The 21,106-nt window shown below is 51.2% G+C and overlaps 1 protein-coding gene across 1 annotated transcript in view; it reads right to left on the minus strand.

Annotated features, from left to right (window-relative positions):
• Positions 1-1,535: 1,535 nt before the first annotated feature.
• LOC141730047 (uncharacterized) overlaps positions 1,536-21,106 on the minus strand; it is a 311,523-nt gene continuing 291,952 nt past the window's right edge. Inside the window, exon 2 of the mRNA XM_074546684.1 lies at positions 1,536-2,182. Within this exon, the coding sequence (XP_074402785.1) occupies positions 1,536-2,182 (647 nt within the window). The remainder of the gene's footprint in view (positions 2,183-21,106) is intronic.

A 21,106-nucleotide genomic window follows, 5' to 3' on the forward strand; every position in this document is an offset into this window, starting at 1 on the left:
AATATTTCTGATTAAGGCAATTTTGTCTAATCATTACCGTAATAGAGAATACATATTTATATGAATATATCTGCCCATGACCGGTACCCTGTGAGTGTCTGGGACATCCTGGCCCTTTGGCAGCCTGGGGACTCCTGGGATGTCACCGTGGAGCCCCTGTGAGTGCCTGTGACAGATCGGTGCCTTGGCAGCACAAGGTCCCCTGGGATGTCACCATGGAATGGCTGTGACTGCCTCTGACCACAGGGCTCTTTACCATCCCCAGAAAGCCCTGGGAGGTCTCCATGGGGCCCCTGTCTGTGCCTGTGACATTCCAGCTCTGGAACAGCCTGGAGACTTTTGGAAAGTCCCCAAGGAACCCCTCTGAGGGCCTATGAAAAATCTGATCCCAAACAGGCAACCATCACCAACTAGGCGTGTTGCTATGGTCAGTTTTCGTGGCAACCATCACCAGCCCCCTGTTGCTATGCTCAGTCCCTTGGCAGCTCCATGGAGACCCCATGCCAGGGGTGGTTGCCATGGACACCAGCTCAGGCCTGCAGCCAGAGCCCGTTGCCATGGCAACCATTGGCAGCCCCATCCCCAGGCTCATGGGATCCCAGAACCACAGATTTGGCTGAGCTGGGAGGGACCCATCAGGATCCTCCAGTCCAACTGCTGGCCCTGCACAGGACACCCCAACAATGCCAGCCTGGGCCTGGCAGCGCTGTCCAAACACTGCTGCAGCTCAGAGAGCCCTGGAGCTGGGACCCTTCCCTGGGGAGCCTGGGCAGGGCCCCAGCAGCCTCTGGGCAAAAACCTTTTCCGGACATCCAACCTGAGCCTGCCCCAACTCAGCTGCAGCCGTTCCCTCCACTCCTGTCCCTGGGCACCAGAGGGAAGAGGTTCCCACAGCCCCAGCCAGGGACCCGCTCCCAAGGCTGTTGCCATGGCCACCAGGGCTGGGACCAGCTGGGATGCTCGGTTTCCAGGGGCCAGTGTGCAGGAATGGGACTCCCCAATTTCCTGCCCCTGCTAAAACCGCGCTGCCCTTGCTGCCCTCCCACTTCCCATGGAAAGCACAAAAGGCAAAGATCCCAGGCTGGGATAAGAACAATTTACTGGGAACAACAATGAGATAAGGAACCAACAGAAACAGAAATGTTATTGATAACAGAAGGGATTAGAAAAACTGTTTACTGTTTATGTTAGAGAAAACTAATATATCAACAACAGACTCTTCCTGGCCATGCATTTCCCCTGCCTGGAAAGGCCACACTTCTCCTCAGGGAGAGAGAGAAGAGTCCCTTTCCTGCCCCTGGCAATGTTCTGAGATGCGAGTGAATGTATTGACATGGCCATGGCCACAGCTTCATGTTCTTCCATCCCACATCATGCCTTTGGCAAGGGCAGGAAAAGGGACAGGTGTCTTCCCGGCATAGACCACAGAGAAACTGGATCACCAGGGATCTTCCCAATGTGGGTTCTCCCATGGGGGATGAAGCTGGAGTGGTGGATGAAGCTGCTCCTGCATTTGTGCTATTTGCAGGGATCCCTTACTGGTGGCTCTGTTGGTGTCTGGTCAAGTGAGAGCTGCTGGTGAAGCTTTTCCCACACTGGGGACACTCATAGGGCCTCTCCCCAGTGTGGATGCGCCGGTGGATGATGAGGGTGGAGTTGTGCTTGAAGCCCTTCCCACACTCAGGGCAGAGGAAGGGCCTCTCCTCTGTGTGAATCCGCTCATGCAGGAGGAGATGGGAACTGGTCTGAAACCTCTTCCCACATGTGGCGCACTGGTAGGGCCTCTCCCCTGTGTGGATGCGCCGGTGCTTGATGAGGTGGGAGTTTTGCTTGAAGCCCTTCCCACACTCAGGGCAGAGGAAGGGCCTCTCCTCGCTGTGAATCCGCTGGTGGCGGAGGAGATTGGAGCTGGTCTGAAGCCTCATCCCACACTGGGGACACTTGTAGGGCTTCTCTCCAGTGTGGATGCGTTGGTGGGTCAAAAGCGCAGATCTGTATCTGAAGCCCTTCCCACACTCCCCACACTCATAGGGCCATTCCCCTGTGTGCATGTGTTGGTGGCTGATCAGCTGCTGTCTCTGCCTAAAGCTCTTCCCACACTGCAAGCACCTGTGGGGCTTCTCCCCATCATGAAGCTGCTCATGGAACACCAGCTCTGAACTCTGGCTGAAGCTCTGCCCACCTTCCTGGCTCAGAGTGGCTCTTTCTTCTTCAGAGCACCCTGGACTGGGTTTGGAGCGCCTCCTCATGGGGGATGTCGGAGGTTTTTCTTCCCTGTTGGATTCCTGTGTGTTAGAATCCCTCAAAACGGCCTCCTTCATGAGGTTCTGCCATGCAGATTTTTCCTCCCTGGTCTCTATCCTCAGTTCCTTCCCTGGGGAAGGAAGGACAAAGACAGGATGGGATTTGCCTCCGTGCCACAGGGAAGGGGAAGGAGATCCCCCCAGTGCATCCCAGACAGGACGGGGTTGGCAGCAGGGGTGTCCTGCAGCAGTGGGCTGTGCTGGGCTGGGAGATAGAGCAGGAGAGAGGGGGAAAGGGGCACTGACTTCCTCCTCACCTATCTGGGTATCCCAGGGATCCTTCCTCTTCCTCACAGCCTCCTTCTCCATCCAGTCAAGGTTTGGGAATGGGAAATCCCGTTCTGGGAAGAAAACAAAGGGTGCACACATTGTCTTTTGTACTGGTTTGAAGGCAAACCTGGGGAGGGTCTAAACCAGAATTACAATTTAAAAGAAAACTGAGATCAAGGCAATGATATAGAAACACTGCCTTAAACTGACAGAGTCAGGATATAACCTTACACCCTTTTGTTCAGGGTGATGGCAGCAGTCCCAGTAAATGGTGGTTGCAGTCCTGTTGGAGTGATGAAGGTGATTCTGTTGAAGCAGTGATGCTGTAGAAGGGTCTGGTATTCCTCTGGAGGTCCAGTGGTGGCTTTGGAGGTCTTGTCCTCTGGCAATCCAGAAGGCAAGCTGCTCCTGGAGTAGCAAAGTGTCAGCTTATATCCAGGTAGGAATGCTTGGATCCTCCCCCTGGGCGGAGCATTCCACAATGGGATGATGGAATTTTATCAGTCCTGCAGTGACACTCAATGGCCCATTCACAGAAGATATCTCCCCTGCAGGGCGTTATCAGGGCTGAGTCATGGAAGAGATAAAGAACACTGCCCCACCTGTTTATAGCAGTTGATGAAGATGGGGATTGAAAACATGCATTTGGTTACATCTTGCATGGCAGCCTGAAACAGTGGGGTAATCCCTGCTCAGGGGGTGAACACCACCCCCCTTACCCAAACTGGCTCAGCTGTAAAACCCACACCCTGGGAAGGGCACACACACAGGGGACAATATCACACTTACCTTGTCCCAGGGGAAGGCTCTTTTTCCTGTCATTCCCTTCCTGTCCCCCCTTTTCTATTCCATTTACTGTTCAATTAAATTCATTTTGGGTTTGGTCTCATTATCACCTCAATTGGGGCAGAGGAATCTCTCTAACACTTTTCTTAACCAGACTCACCAGACTGTGAAATTATTTTGGCACAGTGACTTTAGGCACTGTTCTCTGACCCCACGTGCCTTTGACAACAGCATGGTTCCCTCCTCTGAGGAGGGTGTGGTTCTCTCTAAAGGAAATCTTTGAAATAGGGCTGCAGCATCCTCTGAGTGACTTATGGGAGAACCAATGAGGTAAATTGCCTTTGTGGGCCCGGAGTGTAAAGAAAATATTTTGTTGTCCTTCTATTACAGCGACCTGATGAAGGTCTTCAGGATGAGAGAAGTGGACAAGAATCTTGGTTCATGATCAGAAGGCTGGATTTATTGATATATGATATGTAATACATTATAATTATACTAAAAGCAATAAAGAGAAAAGTTTCCGAGGCTTGCTAAGCTAAGAATAGAAAGAAAAGATTGAATAACAAAGTTCTGTGTCCAGCAGAAAGCAAGGACCAACTCTCCCGTGAGTGGTCAGCAAATCCAAACACTCACAGAAGACCAATCACAGATGCTCCTGTTACATTCCACATCAGCAGATAATTGTTGTTTGCATTTTTCTTCTAGGGCCCCAGCTTCCCAGAAAGGACAAATCCCAAAAGGGAGGATTTTATGAAAAAAAATGTCTGCGACATCATTCCTTGAAATGTTTTTTAAAATCACAGGAGGAAAGGGAGCAAATGATACCAGTGAGACTGACAAGGTTCATTCACCCCATGGTGAGGAAAACAAGGCTGCTAAAAGTCCAACAAGATGCTCAGCTCAAGGAGCTAAATTCCCAAATAACTCCTGAATTCCCAGGCTTGAGTGCTTTGCGAAATGTGAGAATCATTTTTCTCTTCATCCCTGTCGCCTTTGTGACAGCTGCAAATAGTTTACTTTCCTTTTAATGATATCTGTATTGGGCTGAATTTACACTTTTATCAGAATGTGCTAGCAGCTGAGCTGGAGCTGTGCAGGAACCAGTGGAACTTGGAATTGCCACAAAATTGCTTGTACTGTCGGTTTATTAATGTTTGGGATTTGTTTGCATTTCCATCACATCTGACTTGTGGGAAAATCAAATATTCATCAAAGTGATATATGCAGAATTAAGTATGATTTCTGCCAAATTATTTTGTCCAGTGCCCAGGGGATGCTCGAGGGGTCTCTGTGCCTCTCGCCCTGGGGGATGCTTGGGAGGGGTTTGGGGGGTTTGTCCCTGTCTATGTCATCCGCAGTCCATTCCCCAAGGGCTGTCCCTGTCACCCCAGGCCATTCCCCAGGGATTGTCCCTGTCCCTGTCCCTGTCACCGCAGGCCATTCCCCAGGGGGTCTCCATCATTCTTACCCCAGATAATGCCTGGGAGTTCTCCCTCCCTCTCACCCCTGTGCCAGGGGGTGCTCGGGGCAATCTCTGTCCCTCTCAGCCCAGGGGATGCTCGGGGGTCTCTGTCCCCTCAGCCTGGGGGATGCTCGGGGGGTCTCCGTCCCTCTGGCCTCAGGCAATGCCTGTGCAGGGCTGTGTCCCTCTCACCACTGAGGGTGCTCGGGGCTGGGGGGGCTCTCCAACCTTCTCACCCCTGGGGTGGCCGGGGAGGTCTCTGTCCCTCTCAGCCCTGCTGTGACCCCACCCAAACATCATCGGGGTCAGAGGGACAGAGACACCCCCAAACCCCCAGAAGGGCCGAACCTGGGTTTGGTTTGGGGCTGAGGATTTAGGAAGGGGCTGGAATTGGGGCTGGGGTTGGAGTTGGGGCTGAGATTTGGATTAGAGCTGGGATTGGGGTTGAGGCTGGACATGGGATTGGCTTTAGGGCTGGGGCTGGGATTGGGTCTAAGGCTAGACAAGTCTGGCACTGGGATGAGATTAAATATAGAACTGTGAGTGTGTCTAAACATGGAGTGAGACTGAGACCAGGATCAAGGTCAGGTTTGGGACTGAGCTCACCCAGGGCAGGACAGGGGGGATGTCACTGCAGGATGTCCCTGGCGTTGTTCCAGCCCTCCTCAGGCACCTCCAAACATGGGGAGCAGCTGGCTGCCCCAAGATCCAGGTGCTCCCACACTGCCCCTCCATACCAGGCGAGCATTCCCTGAGGGCAGCCCTGACTGTGACCCTTGGGGCTCTGGGATCAGCCCTCACATCCCTGTGGGAGCAGCAGCAGACAGGATGAAAGATTCCCCCGCCCCATTTTTCCTGTGGGAGGGTGAAGCCCAGTTGCCCTTTCCTTCTGGTGCATCCTCCTCTCCTCAGCTGAGGATGTCAAACTCCCCAGGGGCAGGAAAATCCCCATTCCCTCTTTCCTTGTGGCTGCAGCCTGGAACATCCACCCAGAATGATGGACTTTCTGACAGCCCTGCTGAATGACACTGGCAAGAGATTTGTGAGAAGGGGAAGAAATTGTATTTTGATAGTAAATAAAAGGTGCAAAATTATTCCTGTCTGTTAATATTCCTTTTCAGTCAGTTCTGGTCTGTTTTCAGAGTGCCACCTTCTCAGCTGATTGTGTTTGTGCCCTCCGTTCTCTCCTGCCTCTCTTTGCCTGCTCTGTTTCTCTCTCAGTGTCTCCCTTGACCCAGGGCAGCTCACACCAAAGACCATGCCCGGATTTAATTCCCAATTCAGGAGCTACAGCAGCCATGGGTGAAGTTAGGAAGGCTGGCAGTGAAATGCCACTGTAAGATCTTGCTCCACTTGGCTTTTGGCTCCTTCTTGACAGCTTTGCCCTCAAGGGCAGGAACATCTTTTCATAGCTGAGAACTGGAATTCCAGACCCTGGCAGTGTGTGCCGTGGATTCCAGAGGGGCATTCCCGAGGCTCCCAGGGAGCTGCTCCTGCCGTGCCTCCCAAGGAGCTTCTCTCCCAAGGGGAGAAGATCCAGCAGCTCTGTGGGCTCCCAGAGCACACAGCAAAGGTGGCGTGGATGGACATTTTCCAGCACCTTCCCCTCTGGAAACAGAGGGAGGGAGGAAATAGAAGCGAGTCCTGGAAGGACTGGGGTGGGAAGGGACCCTGTCCATGGATTACGATCCCGCGAGGGAGAGACGCCTCTGCCCCAGTGAAGGAGCGAATGAGAGCGTGGGACAGCAACCGACGATTATTGAACGTGGACTGAACGGAACAAGAAATGGGGAGGAGAAAGGGAGAGAAAGAAATCGGGAAGAGGTCTCAGAGAACAGAAAGAAACAGGAAAAGGCTCCCGCCTGGCCTCCGCAGCTCCCAGGAACACCCGCAGGGCGTAGCGACTTTTACAATTCCAGCCAATCAGAGGACGCGGTAAACAATTTCCAGCCAACTAGAGCTTTTCTCTCCGATGACTCACCGGTTGCCAGGCGGGTCCGCAGAGCCCGGCGGCCCCGGAGCGGAATTTGGGGCTCGGGCCGGGGGACGGATCCGCCCCAGGGGGGTCCCCGAGCCCCCTGCCCAGCCCTGGGGCCGATCGGGGGCTCCCCCACCCAGCAGCCGGTGCTGCGGGGCCGCGGGGCAGAGCGGTGGGAATGGGGGGCCCGGGCTGGGAGCGGAGGAAATGCGGGAGGAAGAGGAGGGAGAGGAGGAGCAGGAGCGGGAGAATCGCGGCGCTCGCAGCGCCCGCACGCCGAGCCTGCAGCACCCCCTGCCCCGGGAGCATCGCCCCCAGCCCCGAGCCGCAGGGGAGGGCGGAGGCCGAGCTCGCCCCGGCTCCAGCCAGGGGTCTCCAGGAGGGTTTTTTGGAGAGTGTTCGGAGCCGGCAGATCCCGGACTCGAGCCCCGGATATCTCCGGGCTCTCCAAGAGGAGCTTTTTCGGGGGGAGAGGAGCCGCGATCGCCCCTCGGGAGGGTCCCTGGGGCTCCACGTGGGGATGGCTCGGTACCGACGGTGCGGGACATTGGTTTTGGGGATCCCTGTGAGAGCCGGGGCTGTGGAATGGGGGACCCCCGGGGCGGGGAGAGGGGAAGGGGCGATACCGGAACTGGGGGACCCCCGGCAGCCCGGAGATGAGGTGGGGACGGGACTCCCTGACCCTGACAGGGGTGTCCTGGGGTGACTTCATGATGCTCGTACCCCCATCGGTCTGTTTAGCCCAGAAATGAGTTCTGCACCTTTAAGGCTGGTTCTGAGAGAGAAGAGGAGGAGGAAGAACCCGCACTCCTCTACATTCCAGCTGCTGGATGGACTGAGAGCAGGACAGAGCTCTCCTTTGCTTTTAGTTAGTTTTTAGCTCGCTGAGGCAGAGAAGTTCCTTGGACTGGGGTTTTTCTTTTTCTTTGGAGCTGTTTAAACCTGCTCTGGACTGAACAACCAGCACACCACTGGCAGCTCCTCCCTGAAGCCCACTAGGAGGGGCCTGGGCTGAGGCATTTCCAGCGCTGGATGGACTGATAAGAGACTGATAAGAGATCGATAAGAGACTGATAAGAGACTGATAAGGCACTGAATGGGCAGAGCTACAACCCAAGGAAGGACTTTCGGAGTTTGTCATCTATTTTGGAGCAGCAGGAGGTTTTACTGCTTAATATTGTTCAATTTTTGTGCTGGTGAATGCTTTGCCTGTAGAATAAAGTTTTTTTTCCACTTTTCTTCCCGGAAATATTTTCCCAGACTGGCTGAGGGTGGGGCTGCTGAATCGGCATTCTAGAGGAAACTCCTTTTGGAGGGTTTCAACCGAATTTGCCCTAAACCAGAACAGGGTGGTGGAAAGAAGGGGGAACCTCAAGTTACTGGATTGAGGGGAGGCTGGAGAGGGGGACCTTGGGACCCCAGAACCTCCCAGAATCCATAAGCAGGACCTTGGAGAGGAGGGATCCCCAGGACAAAAGGGATCCCCAGCAGCCCTGAGATGGGGGACCAACCGTAACCCAAGAGGGATGAGACTGGAAATGGGAAACTCCTGGTTGGTTTTTTTGATTCATTCTTGATTTTTGGACATCAGGCGACTTCTAGAAATTGACTTGGGTGGGAGGAATCCCCAACCCAAGGCATTCACAGCTTGTTTTTCCCCAAACAAGGAAATTCCCCAAACCTTCCCAGCGTAACATTCCCCCTGTCCCAGTCTGGGTGAGCTGAATCCCAAACCTGACTCTGGTCCTGGTCTCAGTCTCACTCCACGTATAGACACACTCACAGTTCTGTATTTAATCACATCCCAGTGCCAGACTTGTCTAGCCCTAGACCCAATCCCAACCGCATCCCTAAAGCCACTCCCATGTCCAGCCTCAACCCCAATCCCAGCTCTAATCCAAATCTCAGCCCAAAATCCAACCCCAGCCCCAATTCCAGCCCCTCCCTAAATCCTCAGCCCCAAAGCAAATTCTAGGTTCAGCCCTTCTGGGGCTTTGGGGGTGTCTCTGTCCCTCTGACCCCGATGATGTTTGGGTGGGGTCACAGCAGGGCTGAGAGGGACAGAGACCCCCCCGGCCTCCCCAGGTGTGAGAAGGTTGGAGAGCCCCCCCAGCCCTGAGCACCCTCAGCGGTGAGAGGGACACAGAGCCCCTGGTCCCCAGCCCTGCACAGGCATTGCCTGAGGCCAGAGGGATGGAGATCCCCCGAGCGTCCCCCAGGGTGAGGGGACAGAGACCCCCGAGCATCCCCTGGGCTGAGAGGGACAGAGACTGCCCCGAGCACCCCCTGGCACAGGGGTGAGAGGGAGGGAGACCCCCTGGGGAATGGCCTGGGGTGACAGGGACAGGAAACCCCCCCCCAAACCCCTCCCAAGTATCCCCCAGTGTGAGAGGCACAGAGACCCCTTGAGCATCTCCTGGGTACTGGACAAAATAAACTTGGCAGAAATCAATCTTGACTCTGCAAAATCACTTTGAAGAATGTATGCTCTTCCCAATAGTAACTTGGGATGAAAGCACAAACAAATCCCAAATATAAATAAACTGACAATCCAAGCAGTGATGTGGCAATTCCAATATTTATTGCTTCCTGCACATCTCCAGCTCAGCTGCTGGCCAGTTCCGATAACAGGAAAGTGGAAATTTGGCCCAATACAGATTATTAAAAGGAATGGAAAGTTCTGTGTAGCAGTCACAAAGGTGACAGGGATAAAGAGAATAATGATTGTCACATTTGGTAATGCCCCCAAGCCTGGGAATTCAGGACTTATTCGGAAATTTATCTACTTGAGCTGGGCTTCTTCTGGGACTTTCAGCCGCCTTGTATTCCTCACCGTGGGGTGACTGAACCTTGTCAGTCTCACTGGTAACATTTGCTCCGTTTCCTCCAGTGATTTTAACAACTTTATAAAGAAAGACAGCAAATTATTTTCTTTACAGTGGCCACCCATAAAAGCCATTTTCCTCATAATTTCTTCCATAAAGAAATAAAATTTTATAAGCTCCATAAGCTCCCCAGGAGGAAGGAGGGACTGTGTCCAAGTTTCCAAGAGTTCTTCCAGAGAGAACCACAACCTCATCAGTGGAGGGAGCCATGCTGTTGTCAAAGGCACTTGGGGTCAGAGAACAGTGCCCTGAATTCACTGCCAAAATATCATTGCCAAAATATTATGGCAATTTGGTTAAGAAAATTGTTAGAGAGATGCCACTGCCCCAATTAAAGTACTAACGTGACAAAATCCAAAACGGATTTTATTGAACAGTAAATGTGACGTAGAGAGATGGAAAGAAAGAGAAAGGATGAGTGACAAGGGACAGAGACCTCATGTGGAGCAGGGCAAGTGTGACATTGTCCCTGTGTGTGTGGCCTTCCCAGGGTGGGGGTTTTACACCTGAGCCAGTTTGGGTAAGGGGGGGTGGTGTTCAGCCCCCTGAGCAGGGATTACCCCACTGTTTCAGGTTGCCATGCAAGATGTAACCAAATGCATGTTTTCAATCCCCATCTTCATCAACTGCTATAAACAGGCAAGACAGTGTTCTTTATCTCTTCCATGACTCAACCCTGATAACGCCCTCCAGGGGAGATATCTTCTGTGAATGGGCCATTGAGTGTCACTGCAGGACTGATAAAATTCCATCATCCCATTGTGGGATGCTCCGCCCAGGGGGAGGAACCAAGCATTCCTACCTGGATATAAGCTGAGCCTTGCTACAACCAGGAGCAGCTTGCCTTCTGGATTCCCAGAGGACAAGAGCTCCAGAACCACCACTGGACCTTCAGAGGAAGACCAGATCCTTCTACAGGATCACTGCTCTGACAGAACCACGTTCATCTCTCCAACAGGACTGCAGCCACCATTTATTGGGACGGCTGCCACAACCCTGACCAACAGGGTGTCAGGTTATATCCTGACTCTGTCAGTTTAAGGCAGAGTTTCTATATTGTTGCCTGGATCTTCATTTTCTTTTAAATTGTAATTCTGGTTTAGACCCTCCCCAGGTTTGCCTTAAACCCAGTGGAAACGTAAATGTACTCATTCCTTGTTTTCTTCCCAGAATGGGATTTCCCATTCCCAAACCTTGACTGGATGGAGAAGGAGGCTGTGAGGAAGAGGAAGGATCCCTGGGATACCCAGATAGGTGAGGAGGAAGTCAGTGCCCCATTCCCCCTCTCTCCTGCTCCATCTCCCAGCCCAGCATGGCCCCCAGCTGCAGGACAACCCTGCTGCCAACACTATCGTGCTGGGGATGCTCTGAGGGAATCTCCTTCCCCTCCCCTGTGGCACGGAGGCAAATCCCATCCTCTCCTTGTCTTTCCTCTCCCAGACAAGAAGCTGAGGATGGAAACCAGGGAGGACAAATCCCCAAAGAAGAACCTTGTGAAAGAGGCCGTGATGAGTGACTCCAGGGCACTGGAATTCAATGGGGAGGAAAATCCCCAGAGATTCCATAGGAAGAGGTGCTCCAAACCCAGTCTGGGGTGCTCTGAGGAGGAAAGACCCTCCCTTAGACAAGAAGGTGGTCAGAGCTTCAGCCAGAGCTCAGAGCTGGTGGTCCATGAGCAGCTTCATGATGGGGAGAAGCGCTACAAGTGCTTGGAATGTGGGAAGAGCTTCAGGCAGAGCAGCACCCTGATCCGCCATCAAAGCATCCACACCGGGGAATGGCCCTACGAGTGTGGGGAGTGTGGGAAGGGCTTCAGCTACAGGTCAGAACTCATCACACACCAACACATCCACACTGGGGAGAGGCCCTACGAGTGTTCCCAGTGTCAGATGAGGTTTCACATCAGCTCCAATCTCCTCCTGCATGAGCGGATTCACACAGAGGAGAGGCCCTTCCGCTGCCCTGAGTGTGGGAAGGGCTTCAAGCGCAACTCCCACCTCATCATCCACTGGCGCATCCACACTGGGGAGAGGCCCTACGAGTGTCCCCAGTGTGGGAAGAGCTTCACCCAGAGCTCTCACTTGACCAGTCACCAATGGAGGCACTGGAAAGGGAAGGCCTCCAATGCCCCAAGTGCGGGAGAATATTATGCACTGCCCCAACTCCAATCATTGGAGTATCCTTGTTGGGAAGAGCCCTGATGATCCATGTTCCCATGATCCATGCTGGGAAGACACCTTTACCTTTTCCTGTCCCTGCCAATGACATGATGTGGGATGGAAAAACAGGAAGGTCTGGCCATGGCCCTGTCATTACATTCACTCCCACATCAGGTCATTCCCAGGGGCAGGAAATGGACTCTCTCTCTCCCTGAGGAGAAGGGTGAAATTTCCAGGAAGGGGAAATTGTGGCCAGGAAGACCCAGAAAGTTGTGTTGTAGTTTTTCCTGTAAACAGTCCCTTCTGTTATCAATATTGTTTCTGTTTTCGTTTGTTCCTTATCTCGTTGGTGTTCTCAGTAAATTGTTCTTATCCCAGCCCAGGATCTTTGCCTTTTGTGCTTTCCATGGGAGGCGGGATGGCAGCAAGGGCAGTGCAGTTTTAGCAGGAGCAGGAAATTGGGGAATCCCATTCCTGAACCCTGAGCCCTGGAAACTGAGCATCCCAGCAGGTCCCAGCCCTGGTGGCCATGGCAACAGCCTTGGGAGCGGGTCCCTGGCTGGGGCTGTGGGAACCTCTTCCCTCTGGTGCCCAGGGACAGGAGCGGAGGGAATGGCTGCAGCTGAGTTGGGGCAGGCTCAGGTTGGATGTCCGGAAAAGGTTTTTGCCCAGAGGCTGCTGGGGCCCTGCCCAGGCTCCCCAGGGAAGGGTCCCAGCTCCAGGGCTCTCTGAGCTGCAGCAGCGTTTGGACAGCGCTGCCAGGCCCAGGCTGGCATTGTTGGGGTGTCCTGTGCAGGGCCAGCAGTTGGACTGGAGGATCCTGATGGGTCCCTCCCAGCTCAGCCAAATCTGTGGCTCTGGGATCCCATGAGCCTGGGGATGGGGCTGCCAATGGTTGCCATGGCAACGGGCTCTGGCTGCAGGCCTGAGCTGGTGTCCATGGCAACCACCCCTGGCATGGGGTCTCCATGGAGCTGCCATGGAAACTGACCATAGCAACAGGGGGTCCTGGTGATGGTTGCCATGGAAACTGACCATAGCAACAGGAGGCTGGTGATGGTGTCCTGCTAAGGATCAGGTTTGTCACAGGCCCTCACAGAGGTTCCATGGGAACTTTCCATGAGTCCCCAGGCTGTTCCAGAGCTGGAATGCCACAGGCAGAGACAGGGGCTCCATGGAGACCTCCCAGGGCTTTCTGTGGATGTTAAAGAGCCCTGTCGTCAGAGGCAGTCACAGCCATTCCATGGTGACATCCCAGGGGACCTTGTGCTGCAAAGGCACCCATCTTGAACAGGCACTCACAGGGGCTCCACGGTGACATCCCAGGAGTCCCCATGCTCCCAAAGAGCCAGGATGTCCCAGACACTCACCGGGGTTTCTGTCATGGGCACAGTGGGAGCTTCAGGCAAAAGCCTCATTTCTTTATTGGAAAAACTCCTGCTGAGACATGAGGTGGAGAAATGACTTCCAACAGCCTCCATGGATCCTCAGACCTTTGCAGGACCCCTAGACTTCTAAAATTCCTTCAAAGAGAGGAGACTGGGAGTTGCTGGATCCAATCTCAGCCCCAGAATTTGTCAAATGTGTAAAAGATTGAACAGGTGGAATTCGACTAACAGAATTTGTCCTGCAGGATTCATGATAGAATACCAGATGAATTTATATGTCTCTGGCTTATTCTGATCATGATCAGATGGAAAGATCACCAGCACAGTTATTTACTCCACATTTCAGGAGCTATAACAATTATTAGAATATAGTGCTCTAGGAAGCAATTTTGAAGTCAGCATGGCCTTGCTGGAGTTGTTGGAGCCCATTGCAGGCAGAGCCTCCTGCTCCAGCAGAAACTGCCTTTCCTGTTGTCCTGGTTTAGGGCAAGTTTTTTAAAGAATCTGCAAAGGAGGGCCCCTCCAGAAAGCAAACCCACACTGCCCCTCCCCTCCAACTGGTTCGGGAAGAATTCCTCGGAGAGAGGTGGAAAGAACATGTTTATTTGACTGGCACAGCATCCCCCAGCACACAAAATGAACAATACCAGATGACACCACTCTGAGAAAGATGGCAAAATCAGAAAGTCTCTTTCAGGGGTGGTTGCTCTGTTCTCAATCCCTCCAGTGCTGGGGCAGCTGCTGCAGCCAAACCTTTGGTGTTCCCGGGTCCCAGTCCGGAGCAGGTTCGAGATGGTCACAGAAACAGGAGAGGAGAAACAGTCCAGGAAGGGATGTGGACTGTTTAGCTAGTATTGGAATATGAATCCCAATATAGCCAGTTAGATTGTGCCTGGGTCAGTGTGACCCTCGCTGCTGAGCCAAAGGCGGCTTCTGTGGTGCTTTACGCCAGAGATACCTCGGCTGCCGGAGATTGCAGCAGGGCACTGAGCAAGTCCAGGCTTGTCAGGGACTATGTTTACCTCAGGAGAGAGAGCTTCTGGCGATGGTGAAGAGAAAAAGGAGAGGATTCTGCTGGAGGGTTATATCCAGATGTCTATTCCATGGTTACAGAGATCTGAACCGGGGCAACTGCTCCACCAGAATACGGCCGCATGGTCTGATTTACCTTTTAAGCTCAGGGTAGGGGAAGGGGAGGGGACAGGTGAGCTACCAACCAGGTGAAAGGGGCAGGGTCTCAAGGGACTAGGGACACCTATCCAATATCCCCCAGGCCTGAGGGACCAACCACACGACGCCTTGCTGGAATGTTAAACCTGATTGACAGGGCACACTCCGCAAGGGGCGAGGGGGAAGGGAGAAGGGAATATTGGCACACCTGAGGAAGGGACCCGGAAGCTAAAAACACACCACAACATCTCCCCCTAGTTTTGTTTAAAAAGAAGAGGACTGTGTTTATGGTGCACAATGATTGCCAAATTAAGTTCGTAAATCGGCTCTTCTTCTACGGGAGGGTCAGTGTTTTCCACTGAGGCTTCTAGGTCATGTATTGGAGCACGGAGGGCTTCCAAATGGTAGACTTCAGGAGGGGGGGATGAGCTTGAAATTAACTTGAGAACTATGCGTTTGATTAGTCCAAAACCAATGCTAACAACTACAATAACTATAACTAAAATAAACAGCACTAAAAACACAATTTTCAGAACAGATCTCAACCAGCCCGCGAGTCCCCAGCCTTTGAACAGTCCATTCAGCCAGTTGTCAGTTTCTCTGTTGATGTCCGAGAACCTTTGTCAAGGTAGTCCATATGTGGTTTGGGCTGCGGTACTATGTAGGAGATCGTAGGTGGGATGATCACGAGTAGGACGAGAAGCAGGCTCGGTCTCATGGCGTCTCGAGGCTACACACGAACAGTGGGATCTAAACTGGTACAAGGAAGTTGAGACAAACATATATTACAAACTATTCCAGATAGGAGGCTTAAATGGAATTTCCTCCAGAGAACGTGTGTGGCGTTTTCTTCTCCAGGCAGCATGAGCAACCTGGGGTGCTTCTGTAGATTTCTCTGAGACTTTGGGAACATAGGGCTTTACCCATTTGGAAGGAACCCACCTTAAACCAGAGGGGGTGGACACACAGGCGTATCCACGTCCCCAAGTAACCAATTTGTAAGGTCCCACCATTTTCCAAGTCTCAGGGTCCTTTACTAAAACCGGAGGTTTTTCTTTCATCAACCTGTGACTGCTCCCCCCAAAGTGGCGTAGGATGGGTGGGTTCAGGCTGTCAAAAGAACAATTCAGAAAATTGATTGTGAATAGTGCCCTGGATAACCAGATGTGGGGAGGTTCTACTTTCAGAACTTGTTGTTGCTGGTCCAGGACCCTTTTAATATCACGGTGAGTTCTTTCTACAATGGCTTGACCTGTGGGGGAGTAGGGGATGCCGGTTTTGTGCTCTACTCCCCATTGCTGCAGGAAGCTCCCGAATTCCTTGGATTTATAAGCAGGCCCATTATCAGTTTTCAGCTCTCTGGGGATTCCCATGAAAGAAAAAGCCTGTAAGAGGTGCTTAATAGCATCAATAGTTGATTCTCCTGTGTGGGCAGAAGCATAGACCGCTCCAGAAAAGGTATCTACACTAACATGAACGTATTTCTGCCATCCAAAAGACTGTATGTGTGTTACATCTGTTTGCCACAGTTCACAACTGTTCAGTCCCCTTGGGTTTGCTCCCGTACTCACTGTAGGGAGTGCATGTTGTTGGCAATTCGGGCACGTGGCCACAATCGCTTTGGCCTGTTCTCGAGTGATGTTAAACTGACGAACCAGGCCAGGTGCATTTTGGTGGAAAAGCTGGTGGCTGATTTTTGCCTGTTCAAAAACATTTGGGAGAGTGGCCATCACTGCAGGTGCAGCAAGAGCATCTGCCCTTCTGTTGCCTTCAGCGATAAACCCTGGCAAGTCAGTGTGTGACCTGACATGCATCACATAAAAGGGTTGCTCTCGGTGAGTGACTAACTTTACCAGTTTTGAGAGCAATTCAAAAAGTGCAATGTTAGATACATCTTGCAGTATTGCTTGATCTGCTCTGGATACTACTCCTGCCACGTATGCAGAGTCTGTAATCAGATTAAATGGTTCTGAGAACCTTTCAAAAGCCCTAACAACCGCAGCCAATTCAGCAACCTGAGGTGAACCTTCCACCTCAGCAATGTCCGTCTCCCACTGCTGGGTTTGAGGATCTGATGCCGAATTTTGCCCCAAAAGGCGAGAATAACTGCCTAAGAGACTCAAGTAAGTCAGCATAGACAGGAGGTATTTTATTACGATGCGTCGGAGAAATCACAAAGGGATTTCTAGCTATCTCATAACAGAAGCAAGCTTTTATACAGTCTTGGGTGCAGGGTTACATCATATTCATAAGAGGCGTGATGTGGGCGGAGCGTGGGCGGAGACATCTATTTTGAGGATTATTCATGGTGGTCCTTCGATGCCTTCCTCATGGGCGCGGGTCTTCTGATGAGTCTTCCTCTTTAAACTTTTGAACTCTTATCCTAATATGGTCAATTCCCGGTGTACTTGGCTTGGTTCCCATGGCTTGGCACGGCTCTTAGGGTCAGTTTGACATTGGCACGGCTCTTAGGGTCAGTTTGACATTTTTAGCTCTGATCATGCTTAGCTCGACAATTCCCTTATCCCTATGTCTCTTTATTGTTTGCCCTGCTTACCAAACTTCAAACAGAAGGATCCACCAGGATTGCTTCTGGATTAATGAATAACCTATCATACAGCATTATCAATAATTCCAGGATTGCTTCCGGATTAATGAATAACCTACCATACAGCATCATAAGCAATTCCTGAGTGTGGATGGGGGCGAATCCCCTTGTACCTAACATGAGACCACCCGCCGGTGATATGGGATATGGCTCTAGTGTTAGGGGTCGCGTGAGTAGCTAATGGGATGGGAATGGGATAGGACTGCTCAGGGTTGATTTTCAGTCTGTGGCTCTGCCTAAGCATTTTGATAACAAAATTATGTTCTTGCGCAGTAGTAAAATGCTGATCGGATGGGCAGTTTGGGGCTTCAGATCCTTCCAAGTCATAACAGACTTGTGGGACCTCCCGGACGCATCTGTAAAGACAGTTAGAGCCCTTTTTAAAGGTCTCCTACTTAGAGCAGTTCTTAATTTTAAAGTAAATTGAACATCTTGTTCAAACAATTTGTGAGCGGGCCGCGCTACCGAAAATTGTCCTGAGTAGGAATCCAGAGCAAACTGCAACTCCTCATTTTCTTGAAACAATTGTTCCAGTATTTTCATAGTATTTTGACCTGATTTTAACTCAACTGGAATGTGAATGCACTTAAAATCACATCCTGCTAACTCCCTGATCTGGGTCCTTGCTTTCCGGATCAGTTCCGCTAACAGCTCCTGAGGCTTTGTCAGTCTCTTGGACCTTTTGTGACTGAGGAAAACCCATTCTATGATCAAGAGAGAGTCCCTCTGGTCCCGGTCCTTTTTTGGTGTGTCCTTTGCCTTAGGTGTTTGTTTTTCCTCCCACTGGAAAATAATTCCATGGAGGTGTGGCAACTTACCTAGGATGATAAATTTGAATGGCAGGTCAGGCCGTCATCGGTGGGCCTGTCTTGTGGACATTGCAATCTGAACCTTTTCTAGAGCTTTCCGTGCCTCTGGGGTAATAGACCTAGGAGCACCTGGGTCCTCTCCCCCTTTCAATAAATTGAAAAGAGGGGCAAGGTCTTCATTAGTCAGACCAAGCCATGGTCTTACCCAATTCAAAGACCCACACAACTTGTGGACATCCGCAAGAGTCTTGATCCTTGGATTGATTTCTAGTTTTTGAGGAACAATGGTCCTATTTCCAATTTCTAAGCCCAAATACTTCCAAGGTTGCATCTTTTGAATTTTCTTTTCCTGGAGCTTGAACCCTGCAACAATCAATGCATCGATCATTAGGTCAAGAGCATGTGTGAGTAAATCATCATTGGGGGCACACACAAGGATATCATCCATATAATGATAGATGATGGCCTTCTCTGCGGCTGCACGCACTGGGGAAAGCAGGGAAGAGACATACCACTGGCAGATAGCTGGAGATACCTTTAATCCCTGAGGAAGAACGGTCCAATGGTACCTTTTCATAGGAGCTTCTAAATTGATAGAAGGGACTGAGAATGCAAAACGCAGTGCATTATCAGGGTGCAATGGGATTTGGAAAAAACAATCTTTAATATTAATAACAGCTAATTTCCAATCTTGGGGAAGCATTGTTGGGGATGGCATACCAGGCTGGGGAGAACCCATATCTTCAATTACATTATTAATTTGTCGGAGGTCACAGAGGAGTCGCCACCTCTTTTTGTCAGCTTTTTCGATGACAAACACTGGAGAGTTCCATGGGGACATGGTCTCCACAATGTGGCCCTTTCTTAGTTGCTCTTCTACTAGTTCCTCAAGCACTTTTATTTTTTGTTTACTGAGTGGCCACTGTTTCACATCAACTGGTTCGTCTGTTTTCCACTTCAGTTTTTGGGTGGGGCGCTGTTGTTCAATGACTGCTGCACAAAAATGCTGTGGAGAGTCTGGAATATCAATTGTGACACCCCACTGGGCCATTAAATCTCTCCCTAACAAAGGTTCTGAATAATCTAACACAAATGGACGGATATTTGCCAATTGTCCGTTTGGACCCTCAAATTGAATAATGCTTTTGGATTGCCTTGCCAATTGCAGACCTCCTACACCTCAAAGGTGACTGGCAACATTTTGTAAAGGCCAGTGTGCTGGCCAGTCTTGTACTGGAATCACTGTGCAGCCTGCACCTGTGTCTACAAGCATCTCAATGCGTTTAGACTCCCCACCCCCACTGACATTGCACCACAATTTTGGTTTATCTGTCCCAATAACTTGGACCCGGGCGACTGTGGGCCCTTGTTTATCAACATTTTCAGGTAAAGATGGCACAGGGATAGTTTGAGCAACAATTTGTCCCTTGGGAAGAAACAGGGGTGGGTGGAAACAGTTCAGGCCGAGAACAAATTGCTTGGGATCTGATGTTGTCAATCCTGGAGCAATTTTGATCTCTTGTGGTGTGTGTTTGGTCCCAATGACGATGTACTTACAACGAATTTGGTTCCAAGCACCCTTCTGTTCAGGATTTACAGAGACAAAATGCCAGTCAGTGTCCTTCAGGTGGAGTGACTCTGTCAGCTGCAACCTGTAAGGCTCATTGACAGAAGATGAGGTTAATACAGGATCACTTAAATCATAACAAAGGTTATTTTGTTTCACCTTCAACAGTGGACTAGCAGACTTGGTCTTTGAAGAACCTGCTTCACTTAAACAAATGTTAATATTACCGCGCGCTTGATTTGTTTTGCTACCCTTATTCTCTTGGCCTGCTCTTTTTATGTCTGCACACCTGGCAGGCTGGCGCTTTATTCTCAGTTTTTTTGTTGTTGACCACCAGGGAGGGCTTGTAGTTCTCCTCCTCTGCCATTTCTAAATTCATCAAATTCCCTTTTCAGGGGGCACTGGTTACTCCAGTGTCCTAGCTTATTACAAAGCAGGCATGGTTTAGTGGGCTCAACCATTGCTGGTCTCCGCTGCTGCCCAGGGTACTGCTGTGCTGAGGGAAAAGGCGCCGGCTGGCAACAGCAACACGCTGAAGTGGTCTTGGCAGCAGCCTTGGTCTGGTGTCTTCAGCCACACTCATCAGAGGCACTTTCCTGTTACAGACTAAAAGCATATCTTTTAATGTAGGGGGAGGTTCTATAGGAAGGCTCAGGATTGCCGCTCGACACTGTTCATTTGCATTTGCAAACGCTATTTCCTCTAAAATTGCTTCCCTAGCATTTTCTTTTTTAACCTGTATTTCAATGGCTCTAGTTAGCCTTTCTACAAATTTCAAAAAAGGCTCTGATGGTAGCTGTTTAATTTTACTATAGGGCTCAAAAGGCCCCTCAGGTTGGAGGGAAAAGAATGCTTTTTCAGCTGCTTCTTTTACCTTCTCGAGTGTTTCTGCAGGAATTGCAGTAGCTTGGACTGAGGGAGAAGACCACTGGCCCTCACCACAGAGGTGCTCAATGGTGATAGGGTTACCACTGTTGTCTTTCACTGTGTTTGGATCAGCCTGTAAGCTTGGGAGAGCATCTTTTAGCAGTTGTTTCAATGCTGATTCCCATAATTTGAATTCCGTGGAGGTCATGAGGCAGGAAAAAAGCTGTTTTAAATCATGTGGGACTACCACAGTCCTACTCAATTCAGAATTTAAAAGACCACGGAAATATGGACTGTGTGGACCATATTCTTTATGAGATTTACAGATCTCTTTAATCAATTGTCGTCCAAAGGAGCTCCAATTAGCAGTTGGAGCTGCCCCGGCTTGAGCTGCAGGCTGAAACGTAACAGGAGCTAGTGACAACATGGGACTATGCATTGGGTCTGCCGTCTCCTGCTCTGTATCCCTGGAATCAGAAGCATTGGGATCACAGCTACAGGTTTGGGGACAGGCAGTGGGTGCGTCCCCACTGTGGGAACCCGGGGAGGGGGCGGGGACAGGGAGCCAGCAATGGGCGGGGAAACCGTGGGAACAAGGGGTGGGGTCAAGGGGCTGGAAGGGGGCGGGGACGCCTGGTGACATTACGTCAGCAGACGCCCCCTGGGAGGAGTAGAGGGGAGGAGCCAAGGGTACTGCAGGAAAGGGGGGGGAAGGGGGGAAGGTGTCACGAGGAACAGGAGGAGAGGGGGATGGGGATGGAATTTCTGAATGCTTAAGAGGATTTTGGGAAGAAGAAGACCAGGTTTGGGAAGATGCCACGTGGCATCCACCATCTTGTGGACCCCCTAGGGAC

Source organism: Zonotrichia albicollis, chromosome 9, assembly GCF_047830755.1.
Source record: "Zonotrichia albicollis isolate bZonAlb1 chromosome 9, bZonAlb1.hap1, whole genome shotgun sequence".
Classification (NCBI taxonomy): Eukaryota; Metazoa; Chordata; class Aves; order Passeriformes; family Passerellidae; genus Zonotrichia; species Zonotrichia albicollis.